This window comes from Arachis hypogaea, chromosome 16 (genome assembly GCF_003086295.3).
Source record: "Arachis hypogaea cultivar Tifrunner chromosome 16, arahy.Tifrunner.gnm2.J5K5, whole genome shotgun sequence".
Classification (NCBI taxonomy): domain Eukaryota; kingdom Viridiplantae; phylum Streptophyta; class Magnoliopsida; order Fabales; family Fabaceae; genus Arachis; species Arachis hypogaea.
In genome coordinates, this window is record NC_092051.1 from 137,231,824 (window position 1) to 137,244,493 (window position 12,670).

General features: G+C 33.2%; 2 protein-coding genes across 2 annotated transcripts; one reads left to right on the forward strand and one right to left on the reverse strand.

Moving 5' to 3' along the window:
- Positions 1-283: 283 nt before the first annotated feature.
- LOC112755210 (cysteine-rich receptor-like protein kinase 42) lies at positions 284-3,802 on the reverse strand. Its single transcript, XM_025803152.3, has 6 exons — positions 2,789-3,802; positions 2,510-2,623; positions 2,050-2,400; positions 1,673-1,907; positions 1,104-1,248; positions 284-974 (listed from the first exon to the last, which is right to left on the reverse strand). The coding sequence occupies exons 1-6, from the start codon at positions 3,555-3,557 to the stop codon at positions 588-590; spliced, it is 2,001 nt and encodes a 666-aa protein (XP_025658937.1). The 5' UTR covers positions 3,558-3,802; the 3' UTR covers positions 284-587.
- A 7,416-nt stretch (positions 3,803-11,218) lies between these two features.
- LOC112757654 (uncharacterized) lies at positions 11,219-12,670 on the forward strand. Its single transcript, XM_025806210.1, has 5 exons — positions 11,219-11,296; positions 11,416-11,508; positions 11,598-11,699; positions 11,794-12,030; positions 12,554-12,670. Exons 1-5 carry the CDS (start codon positions 11,219-11,221, stop codon positions 12,668-12,670), a joined length of 627 nt encoding a protein of 208 aa, XP_025661995.1.

A 12,670-nucleotide genomic window follows, 5' to 3' on the forward strand; every position in this document is an offset into this window, starting at 1 on the left:
TAATAATATAAAAGAATTTTATACGGTCATTTAAGAGTATATTATTATATCAACAAAAATAATTAATTTTTAAATTTATTATTTAAAAATTATCTAAATATATAAATTTAATTAGATGATTTTTTAACACCTAATTAGAATTAAACTCATTTAAAATATAATAATTTTATACATATATTTAATTATAAATGATCACATTAGCAAAAATAATATTTTTGAAATGTATTAATTGAAAAGTTATCTAGATGAAAATAAAAAGTTTTACCTTATAAGTTCATCGAAATTAAACTTTAAAAATGTAAAAAATATATGTTATTCTATGATCTATCCAACAAGTATGAGCTATGTGCCATGAGAATTACACATATGTCCTTTCTTTTCTGGTTACTAAAAATTCCTAGTGAAGAATCAATAGTCCATTCAGATTCTGGCAATATTGTAAACAAAATTCAAATATGCTATATTACTTAAATTTCTATGGTTAGTGATCAGTGAACTACTTTTTCAACTTTAGTCACGGTTCTCAGAAATAATTTACTTCCTAACTAATTATAACGAGCTCCCGAAACATTGGATTATATGGGAAATCAAGCTTGGACAATTGGTTCTTCAATTCTTGATGATGGCCTATCTGAACTGCGCGAACTCGATGACTCTGAGAAGCTGTTGGAAACTCCGATCTTCTTCAATGCATTTGACACAAAGCTGTTTGTGCTGTAAGATCTAATTGAGCTATCTGAGTCAGGCACACCCGTGTTCATAAAAGGTGGTTGAGTTGGTGTAGGAAAATCCAAATTCGAATTAGTTAACAAGTTCACAACTTGAGTCATGGATGGCCTTAAGGAAGCAGAAGCTTGTGTGCACAGCAATCCAATGTGAAGCACTCTTAAAGCTTCATTTGAAGGATATTCATTAATTCTCAAAGAAGAATCAACAGCTTCAGCCAGTGTGTTTGATCTGTACAGTTTCCAAACCTGTTGCAAAAAGGGAAATTTTCCACATTGGTAAATCAAACATCATATATATTGCATGCATAGACTCAAAGCACAAGCGCACGTGCACGCGCACACACACAAATTAACAAGGCTTGTTTCAAGTCTTACTGTCTGCAAAAGGGAACCAGAGTCCTCTCTGAAGACATTATTCCTCCTGCCACATACAATCTCAAGAACAAGTACTCCAAAACTGTAGACATCGGCTTTATCGGTAAGTTGTCCTCGAATTAGGTACTCAGGAGCCATGTAACCTCTGTTCCAAAACCGAAAAATAAATTGTTAATAGTAAAAGGGCATCTAGAATTTCCATCGACAGCATAGGGTTGATCAGATCCTAGTGTTAGCCGATGGCAATGCAGGAGATTAGTACAATTTTTATTGAGTGCAGATTTTGAGTTCTTTTGTGGACATTGATTTTATCTTCTTAGTTTGTCATAATACTCCACTATTTTGTTGAGCTCCTTCTTTCAAAAAAAATTGAAAGAACTAAATCAAGGCTAATTTCCAGTTTTTTCAACCAAAATATTTTAGTAATCACAAATTCACAATAGTGGATTGGATGCCACACCTTGACTCAAAATCTAAAGAAAGACAATGATTTTATGAGTCCTATATATTCTATGTTTTTCATCCAACGGTCTACAATATAAAAAATGCTGAATAAACCGGGGACTTACAGTGTTCCAGCAATTCCAGTGCTCAAATGTGTCTTATCAGCACCAAAACAGCGAGCAAGACCAAAATCCGCAATCTTAGGTGTAAGATTCTCATCCAGAAGAATGTTGCTGCTTTTGATGTCTCGATGAATGATTCTTATTTTGGAGCCTCCATGAAGATATGCAAGCCCTTCTGCTGTTCCAAGAATGATATTAAACCTCTGCTTCCAGTTTAGGTTCTGAGTTTTGTTCTTTTCTGCAAGGCGCACATAATAGCTTCGTGAGTTTTTGTAATTAAAGAATTACTTTGTTTTCTTTTACCTGTCCTGGTCACTTTTTGATACATTTTCAGATTAATATTTCTATGCATATACATTTATTTAAGAAAGAGAACTTACCAAAGATAAATTGATCTAAACTCTTGTTGGGAAGGAACTCATAAACAAGGAGGCTCTCAGGGCCTTCAATGCTGCAACCCAATAGTTTGACAAGGTTCTTGTGTTCAATTCCACTAATTAAGTTTACTTCATTGAAGAACTCATCCACCCATTGCCTGTTATTGAAGACCAACCTCTTAACAGCAACAACTTTCCCATTTGGGAGAACACCTTTGAATACCGAACCAGCTCCGCCTTGGCCTACTTTTCTTGAAGGGTTGAAATAATCCGTGGCTTTCTCAAGAGTTTCATATTTGTAATTCAAGCTAGACTCCCTTATGGAAGAGCAAATCTGACCACGATTATTGTTTTCTTCGCGATGCAGAAGAAAAGAAACACGTCATTGGAAAGTTAATACACACAACATTGGTGTACAAGTACAACGTCAAAAACTAATTTCATAGTTAGAATGTATGTTCACCTTTTTTAATCTTTGAGAACTTGGTGAAGGCCGCATAAGAGGCTGAAATAGAAAGCATTATAACTGCAGCTACTGCTAACACTGCTGCTATTATTACTCCTCTCCTAAGAGGCCCTGAAAAAGAACCCACATCAATAAGAACACAATTTTTGTTAGCCAACCCAAGTTGGTCAAGTGTTAAGAGGAATCCATTAGTCAACCACAAACCTTTAAATAGAGTTTAGATCCGTAACAAATTAATATCAATTATGATCATGAAAATTTAGAAAAGTTGCTTACTGCTTCCAGCTTCAACTACACGCTGCTCATTGTAGAACTTCACCGTTGAATACCTCAAATAACAGCCAGCATTTAAGGCTCTCCCTTCTTTTTTAGGCAAGCAACCTCTGACTTGCTTCCCAGCTTTCCTCAAGCAGTTTCTGCAACCATCATTCCCTACGGTTTTCCAGCACTGCGCCAAAGCGTAAACTCCATCAATCTCTCCCACGGCAAAACCGCCACCTTTAGTGACGGCCTTCAGAACAACACTGTCAACTACCCTCCCAACACTCCTCTGATGAGCCACCCCCTCCACATTCCCTCCGGTGCAGTTGACGGTGTCCCTGACGGGGTCGGTCTCCTCGGAGTAGAAGCGGTAACGGTCGTAACGGAGGAAGCAGCCGTCGAGGTAGATGCGGGCGGAGAGGGAGGGGAGGCAGCGGGGGAGGGTGGTCCGGCTGGCGGCGTAGCAGAGGAGGCAGTCTGTGTGGGAGAGGTCGTTGAAGCACTGCGCGAGGCCGTAGACGGTGCCACCGCCGCCGTCGACGGAATGTGTACCCCAGTTATGAGCGGTTACTTGCTGAGAGAGGAACTCCATTTCTTTGATGAAGCTTGGGATGTAGTTGGAGTAGAGTGGGGCCTTCGTTGTGCCGCAGCTGAGTCCTGCTTCTGAGATTCTTGGATCGGAGAGTGTGAGATGGCAACGACATGAGAGGCTGAAAAAAAATATTGCGAAGATTACGCATGATGATGGTGACGAAGATGAGATTTTCTTCTTCTTATGACTCATTTCTTTTCTGACTTGTTATGCTATATCTGACTGATGTTTTTTGGCCAAGATTTTTCAGATGATAATTTTGGTGAACCCTGTGTGTGTCGTTTTTCTCAGTGTGTGTAAGAGGATGTTGAAGTTGAAGAGAAGGGGAACAAAGTGAGTGACAGAAGGCAAGTTCGAGATTTCTTTTTCTTGTTGGTGCTTTATGAGTGTCTTCTCCCATATTTGTGGACTACAGGGATATGACGGTGTGTGTGTTTAGTGCGTGCTACTGCTAACACTGCTAATTTTTATACTCTAGAGTCTACCCACTTGTGAAACATGGAAATTGTAAATACAAGTCCCATCATTAATTTGTCAATTTGTCTCGGTCGTTCAGGTAAATGAATTCTATGGTGTTTTTTATGATTTTTAAATTGTCTAATTTATCTTTTAAAATAAAAAATAAAATATTTAAAATAAAAGATAAATTATTTAAAATTTATTAAATATTATTTATTTATATTTTTTATTAATTTAGATATAATGTGATAAGTACTCTAATATTTACTTTCGATTAAACATCTTAATAACAATACAACATAATTTTAGTATACTTTTTTTCAATAATAATATATTAAAAAAACAATACTGTAACAATAATAATTCTACTCGCTAACTATTAACTTTTCTCTCTCATTCTAAATTTATATTAATTTATTAAAAATATTAGAAAATTATCAGAATTTATTATTTTTTATAATTAATTAGTTATTAATATTTAAAAATATATAATAAAATATATTATTAAATTAATATATTAAAAAAATAAACTAAAAAAATTAAATTAATAATTAAATAATAACTAAAAATAATAAATTCTAATAACCTCTTATCATTTTTTTATTTTATAAATTTTATTTTATAAATTTTACATATATGTACATCATGCATCAGCCTCTATTTATAGATAAACAATTTATCTATTTATTTTATCTATATAAAAATTAATATCTATATTTTTTATAATTAGATAATAATATCTCTTCTATCTTATTTTAGGCACATAAATTCTTTTGTCAAATTATAATTTTTATAAAATTTTAAATTTATTTATTTTATTATGTCTCCTCATCTGATGACCTTTATTACTATTATCTCTTAATTGATAATGAATTTAATATCATTAATAAGTTATTTTTAAGAAAAATTATCATATTATTAATTAAACACCACAAGAAAATCAACGTATATTGTTAAATTTATTAGATCTGTCAGTATAAATTTTGTCAAATTTTTTGTCTGTCACTAATTACTGACAAATTTATCTGCAGATATAAATTTTTAATTGGTGAAATTTTAGAGTTTGTTACCGTTCAATTTTTTTTAGTAAATCCGATGGTAATATATTATTTATTATTAATAATTAAATTAACAGTTACTAATGGATTTAACCGACAGTAAATTTAACAGTAAACTTAAATTTATTTTTTTTAAATTTGTTTGAAAATTTAATATATAATTTTAAATATTTAAATTTAATAATTTTTAAACTAACAAAATTCAAATTTTTACAATTTTTATAATAATTTGTCTATAGTTTTTAGTTAAAAATTCACAAACAAGTTCAAATATCAAAGTTTGTTATTAAAATTATAAAAATAAGAAAATTCAATTAAGTAGGAATATTAGTTTTGAAATGCACCAAACCTTCAACTACAAAAATTGAACAAAATTAAACCATAAATAAAAAAAGCAATATTAATAAGCACTAGAGATTAGGCTATACTAATGCTACTATATTACATCAAGAATCAACTATACCAAATTATTTATGATACTTACAAATTATAAGACTATCTAAAAATTAAATTCTCAAGAATTACTAGCACAATATTTTAGCATTAAAAATTGACAAAATAAAAAGGCACTCATTGTAGGCTTGTAGCTATATAGCATCTCTCATCTCTTCTCAATTTCATTGCAATAGCATCATACGATTCCAAATCAATGAAGCTGTTAAACTGCAAATTTATAATGAACCAAGAATAAATGATTTACTTAATATTTAAAAACACAGATTTAGGCAGCTAATAATCTAAGATTTGAATTTATAACCCTCTAGTTTAGGTCATAATGTTGCATATCAGTGCATCAAATGAATTTCATCGAGCAGGTTGTGTGTTAGTAAAATAAAAATAAATTTTAAAACAGAAAAATTTAAAACTTTTAACAAAACAATCCACCACATAATTTAAAGCTTTCAACAAAACAATCCATCATATAATAAAAAATTAAAATCACAAGCAACATTATCACTTTTAAATTATTTAATAAGCAAATAGTTAATAAAAATAATAAAAAAATTATCCTGTTTAAACAGCTCAACAATATCATTAATATTAAGATGATGAGCTATCCAAAAAAATACAGCACACAAAAAACATACTTAAAATAATTTTATATCAACGAATAAGAACACTAAAATAAAATTTATTATTGATAATAATAAAAAAAATACAAACACACATTAATAAAACAGAACCAAGTAAAGAAAGTAATTGAATTATACACCTTTACATTCTAGAAAGTCAATTTCGCATGGCACCTCCAACCCCACTAATTAACAAGAGTAATCCAAACAAAAATTAAGTGACTAATTAAAATCCAGAGTTTAAAACGAAATTTAAAAGTACAGTTAGGGTTCAAAACTAAAAGGGGTGAGGGTTTCAAGTTATTAGACTAATCAAACAAAACAAGTTATATGTAGACAATAAATCATCAATTTTCAGTGTAAACAAACTAACACAATTAAGATACTACAATCAATATTTTTATTAAAACTACTAAAGTCTCTACAGAAAATATAAATATAAAAAATCAAAAAATCAAAACAATTAGATAATTATGAGTGAACAGTTCAACCAAAGTCCCATCCAAGTAAACGAATGATACTGATTTTTCAGGGATAAAAACGGGAGGTAGAGAAGTGTAGGGTTAGAGTTTAACAAATATTAACAATATCAAAAAAATAGAAAAAGAAAGGGAAGAAGACATACTTGGATGAAAGAGAAAGTGTAGCATCGCATCTGACAGAAGCAAGCGGCAGCGGTGGCGAATGATAGAGGCAACAACTCGCAAGGGAGAAATAAGCTCCTCCATGCAGAAATAAGCTCCAGCAGGATGCTCCTTGACGGTGAAACGATAGTGAATGTTGGCGATGGAGGGCCGACGACAAGAGAGAAAGAGAAAGGGGAGAGAAGTGAGGTTGATGATGTTACAAAAATAGAGGGAAAAGGTTTGTAAATTCGAATTTAGGATCAATTTTACCGATAGATTTCTTGTTGGAAAAATCTGCTAATAACGCACAACCTGTGACCAAAAGAGCGCGTTTCATTTAATTACCTTACCGTTGAATTTTTCGTCCCTAAATCCGAAGATAATGATCATGCCAATTTTTTTTTCAATTTCGCTGGCGAATTTACTGTCGGAAAATCGAATCCGATAGTAATTTTTTTACTCGACGAATTTATTGTCAAATTTTTCGGTAAACCTGTCGCTAATTTTCGATACTAAAATCGACAGTAAATCTGATGATATTCAACATTTTTTTATAGTAAAAATATTATTCTATTCTTATATTTTTTTGCATTATAGATCAAATAATATATATATTATAGTTTTTTGAATTTTTAGGATGAAATTATAAGTTGTGAAATCAGTTGATATTCAATAATATTAAAAGAAATGGTTACGAAAAGACTTTGATTTATTAAAACCAAATAAAAAAAAGATTGACTTTTTTTTTATATTTTATCAAAAGATTCTACTTAAACTACTTTAATATATACCCACTATAGATTGATAGAGTTATATTTTATTATACAATAAAATTTACTATGATACAAATTTTTGTTTCAAAAATAAAAAATACTGCTTAAGCAAATATTTCAATATATATAAGGTATAAATTGACACTACAACAATTCCTTAAGATAGCGACGGTTTTTTTGTGGCGGTTTTGTAAATGCGCCGCGAAAAGACAAACTGCGACACATATAGCGGCGGTTAAAGGTTGGGGCTGCAATCAGGCCGACATTTAGCGGCGCCGCTATATTGCCGGTCCGGTTAGCATTTCGTGGCGTCTTTTCGAAAACCGCCGCGATATGTCCGCCGGTGACTTCTTGTTAGGCATTTTGCGGCGGTTACATTTAAACCGCCGCAAAATGTGTATTACCACATATTTCATTGTTCTCTTTAATAATAACCATCTAGGTATAATCTATTTAAGTAACGATTACTATCTGAAGATACTTATGTTTAAATCATTATTACTTAAACTCGTAACACTTTCTCTACATTTGTTTTACGTTAAAAATATGCACAAGTTACTTGTAAATTATATATGTTAACTCATGTGAACAAATTTACCAATAAGATTTTCTTGATGACGTTATTAGCATTTAAAAACTGCATTCAATCATGGATGTAAAAGAAGAAAATAAAATCAAACTCTAATATTTATGAAGTTAAAACAAAATTTTAGAGAGCATAAATCAAAGTTACTCCTCTTTGAAGTTATGCATTACTAAACCTAAATCAAGAATAAACACGTACAACTGCGACCCAAATCATTAAACTAAGGAAATCAGCGTAACTGTTATATTAAAAGATCAAAATTTCTCTCCAACATCGTATTGACCCGGCGAAAAATATTCTATTATGAATCTATGGGCTTCACGTTTCAGAGGATCTGATATTTCATCTCCATACCATGGCATTTTATTCAGATCAAAGCATCTTTTCTTAACATGTATATCATCTTGTTTATCTTGTTGGTCTTCTAAAGTTTCTTCTTCTTCATCCGGAACCTTATTCAGATCAAACTGCATGGATCTATCGATTGCGACAGAAGATACATCATCTAAAATGTCTTCTGAATCAGACTCTTCTCCATCTAGACTGTCAGGAACTATTTCTCCGGAATATTCAGGTAAGACTGAAAATATCAACATGCACATAATAGAATGAGTATACATAGAAGAAATTGAGAACTCTGGAGTCATTAAATACTAACTTAGAAAAAAAAACCAAACTACAAGATGCTAAGACAATTTTAAAACTAAACGCAATATTTTCGACAATTACCATCACCCTTGTTAGTAGTTTGGGCAATTTTCTTAAACAGAAGCTCTATAGCAATTGTTGTGCTTGCAGAGGATGACGAAAAGTCCTCATTTTTCATCGATCATGTTCCACCGTCATGTTATGTTCACTATTATTTTCAAAATGTAACACTAGTGAAATTATATTGCTTAATACATAGCAAGATTATGAAAAATGCAACCCTAAGAAAAACAACAACTGTAGAAGGAATAAATATTTAACGTAAACTAACTTTTTTGTATTAAAATCGTTGAAAGAACCAAAAAGTCTGCTTTTACTCATGAGAATTCACAATAACATAAATATTTAACTGCAAAAAAAAAAAAAAACAACACAAGTATAAAGTAACCAAAGAAAATAACGTACAACGCTGAGATTATTTAACTTAGTTTATGACAGAAATATCATTTTTAAATTACATTAAAATGCTTCATACAATGCATTACGCGACATCATCGAAATTCTCTGAGGCATTTTCTATGAGGTCTTCTATATCTTCCTCCCTTGTCAACAGTAAATCTCCAATGTCACCTTCCGCTGACATGTTCAACCCTGGCTGTGGAGAAAAACCAACTTCAGCTTCTTCATTCTCTTCTCCCATGTCATACAAATCCCTTGGTTTCACATGAACCACAACACTCCATTCTTTAGCTACTTCATCATCCATATAGTATACAAGCTGAGCCTCTAATGCCAATATGTACGGTTCATCTTCTTCACGATTACCAGTGTGTATTGGACGAGAGAAATTAACGCTGGTAAGCCCCAAATGGTCTTGTTTGATGCTTCTACTAGTAGTGGTATCAGCCCAAACACATTTGAACAATACCACTATGAAGGAACAACTATAATTTAATTCAATTATGTCTACAATTTTTCCGTAATACGGAACACCACCAACAGCCACTCTATTATCACGCATGCTTGCATAACTTCTTGTATTAGATGATACATATACTCCACTATTTTGTGTTTTCATCCCATTTTTCTTTGAGATAGTTCTAAACTTGTACCCGTTAACATTGTACGCCTCAAAACGTCTGGCCTGAATCATGGGATCGCATGCAAGCAACTGCAGGTCTTTCGATTGAAGCTTACTTTCCATAAGAACCTGGAACCACATAACATTCTTGCTTTATATTAAAATCGGTTTTCATATAGTACTAATTCCAGGATAAAAAAACATTGGTCAGGTTAATATTTTGTCAACCTTATGCTTAAACTACTGAAAAAATTCTGCATGGACGACACTATCTATCTTAGCTCGTGACCTTGTCTAATGACGCAAGCTTCGCTTTGTGTTTTCCCTAAATGTACTTTATTGGAGAGAAGAAAATTAGTCTAACTAGTCACTAGGAGAAAATAGTTATATTGGTGTTTTAGAAATACATGCGTATACTTACTCAAGGAACGGAACCACGGCATCACAGTTGACTAGCACATGACGATGAGCTTGATGTTTTTCCATTGGACTGAGTTCGAAATGCGATACAGCCCCTAATGCCTTTCCAATAGCTGGGAACATACTTTCCCCTGAATTATGAAGAACGTCAACAGGCTCATCATCAACTCGCCCTGGTCGGTTGATTCTAGTCTCAATATTATCCAAATACCTAGAACAGAAAGTCAGGATTTCCTCAGATAAATAGCCTTCTGCAATTGAGCCTTCCGGTTGTGCCCTATTACGAACATATTGCTTCAGACGTCCTAAATACCTTTTATATAAATACAATGAAACGCTTAGTATATACATAATTAATTGAACTAAATGTACTAAAGGGATTTATCAAATAGCTAACCTTTCTATTGGATACATCCACCTATAATGTACTGGTCCACCAAGAGTAACCTCATCAACGAGATGCACGGTGAGGTGAACCATGACGGTGAAGAAGGATGGAGGAAAAATCATTTCCATCTGACACAAGGTTTGCACAACATGATTCTGAAGCTCAGCAAGCTGCATAGGGTTTATGGCTTTCCCACAAAGTTCCCGGAAAAATGACGACAAATTCGCAATCACATTGGACACCGGACTCGGAAGTGCATTCTTCACTAAAATTGGGAGTAATTGTTCCATCAGAATATGACAGTCATGACTTTTCAACCCAGATAACTTGTGTTGTCGCAAATCAACACAACGAGCAACATTGCTAGAGTAACCATCTGGAAAAACCATATTCTGCAAAGTCTTCAGGAATACATCCCTCTGTGAATTCGACATTGCAAATATTGCAGAAGGATATTTACCACCTTCTCCCGGCCATAATTCAGGCCTTATACCCATGCATTGTAAATCTCTGCGAGCTTTAAGATTGTCTTTAGATTTGCCACTATCGTTTAAGATAGTGAAGACTACATTGTCACACGTTTTTTTTCTATATGCATCACATCGAGGTTATGACGCAACATCTGATCCTCCCAGTACGGGAGGTCAAAGAAAACACTCTTCTTCTTCCAATGCGAGTCATCTTCATCCACATCCTGGCCATTGCGTCTTTTTTTAGATGTCACACTTGAACTCTTCCCAAATGAAACGTGCACATTTGACTGTTGTAAAAAATGATTGGAAAAAGTTCATTGACTATCGCCTGAATGAAGAAACGCAGGTAAGCCTTCGTATATTTTATTATTTTCACATAAAAAAACGTGTATACATAGTAATTCCCTTACAGTTGATATTCATCATATCTTTCTCATCTGCATTTGTTTTGTTATTTGTTCATAGAAAAAGTGTAAACAGAACACTTTAAATCAGAGCAAGCAACTTTACACACATACTGGGGGCTCCAAAACCTTTGCAAGAAAAAAAGACGAAGTGGTAATAAGTTATCATTTGCATTAAGATTTTGATTAAGCTTCTTGAAAAATGTTGTTGTTTACTAAATTGTGTCAATATCAACGATATAGGAGAGAGAGCAAGGAAGGCCCATTGGTAGAGGAGAGTTGTTTATTATGACTCATAAGAAAAGAGATGGCTCGTATATCCACCCCGATGCACGTGTTGTTAGTGTAAGTCATGTTTGAAAATTTGAAGCAATATATAGCTTACTGTATATATCGTGCTACTGTTAACTTCTTCCTTTCCAATGTTGTATATTTGTAGGAAGCAATTGCGAATGTTGAGAGGCAGGATGGATCCTCTAAGCACCTTTCACAGAATGACTCGCTAGCACAAGTTCTCGGAAAGGAGCACCCAGGACGAGTTCGTGCCCTAGGTGCTGGACCATGTCCCACCCAAGTCTTTGGTAACGCTGCTGGACAACCGTCAGGTTCTGCAAAGTCCAATGCAGAGGATAAGAGGATGATTGTAGAATTGACGGCTAAGTTAGAAGAAGAGCGGGTAAAGAGACAGTCAATACATAAGGTCTTGGGATATGTAGTCCAACAGTTAGAGGCAATTTACCAGTTGAGATTGCTGAAGAGCTGGCTTTTGTGGGCGGTACACCGGACTCGTCATGCGCAGGGCCATCTTCATATGGAAATCACGACCCGCAACAAAAATTTTGAATTTCAATTAATGGTTTTGGATACCTTTTGCATTTAAGTTGGTTTAGTACGTTAGGCTTATTTTATCCCACTTGAGCATTCTTACTTTATTTTGGATGATATTATCACAATTTCGTTATATATGTTATGTTTGCATAACTTTAATTTGGTTTGTTATGTTAATTGAGCTGTTTTACTTGGTTTAAATTTGTTTAAATTAGTTAAAAAGTAAAAAAAAATAAAGTTTAATAAACATTCTTTGTCAAAATAGGCAAAATAATAGAAAATCTAAAATTTTAATGGAAAATTTGAATTTGGCGGCGGTTTTGAAACCGCCGCAAAACTATAAATTGTTTTTCCTATCCGATATTTAGCAGCGGTTTGTAACCGCCGCAAATTGGGTAATAGCAATTTTCCTTCACATACTGCGGCGGTTATTAACCGCCGCCAAACCTAAATGGCATTTTGCGGCGGTTATTCCAGCGGTTGACTAA

Excerpts from the sequence above, each read along its gene's own strand:
- LOC112755210 (XM_025803152.3), bottom strand. The coding sequence starts at position 3,557 with ATGAGTCATAAGAAGAAGAAAATCTCATCTTCGTCACCATCATCATGC. Across the intron at positions 1,908-2,049 it reads TTTAGATCAATTTATCTTTG|AAAAGAACAAAACTCAGAAC; the intron begins GTAAGTTCTCTT and ends TGCGCCTTGCAG. Across the intron at positions 1,249-1,672 it reads ACTGGAATTGCTGGAACACT|AGGTTACATGGCTCCTGAGT; the intron begins GTAAGTCCCCGG and ends GTTTTGGAACAG.
- LOC112757654 (XM_025806210.1), top strand. The coding sequence starts at position 11,219 with ATGAAACGTGCACATTTGACTGTTGTAAAAAATGATTGGAAAAAGTTC. Across the intron at positions 11,700-11,793 it reads CCGATGCACGTGTTGTTAGT|GAAGCAATTGCGAATGTTGA; the intron begins GTAAGTCATGTT and ends GTATATTTGTAG. Across the intron at positions 12,031-12,553 it reads CTAAGTTAGAAGAAGAGCGG|CGGTTTGTAACCGCCGCAAA; the intron begins GTAAAGAGACAG and ends GATATTTAGCAG.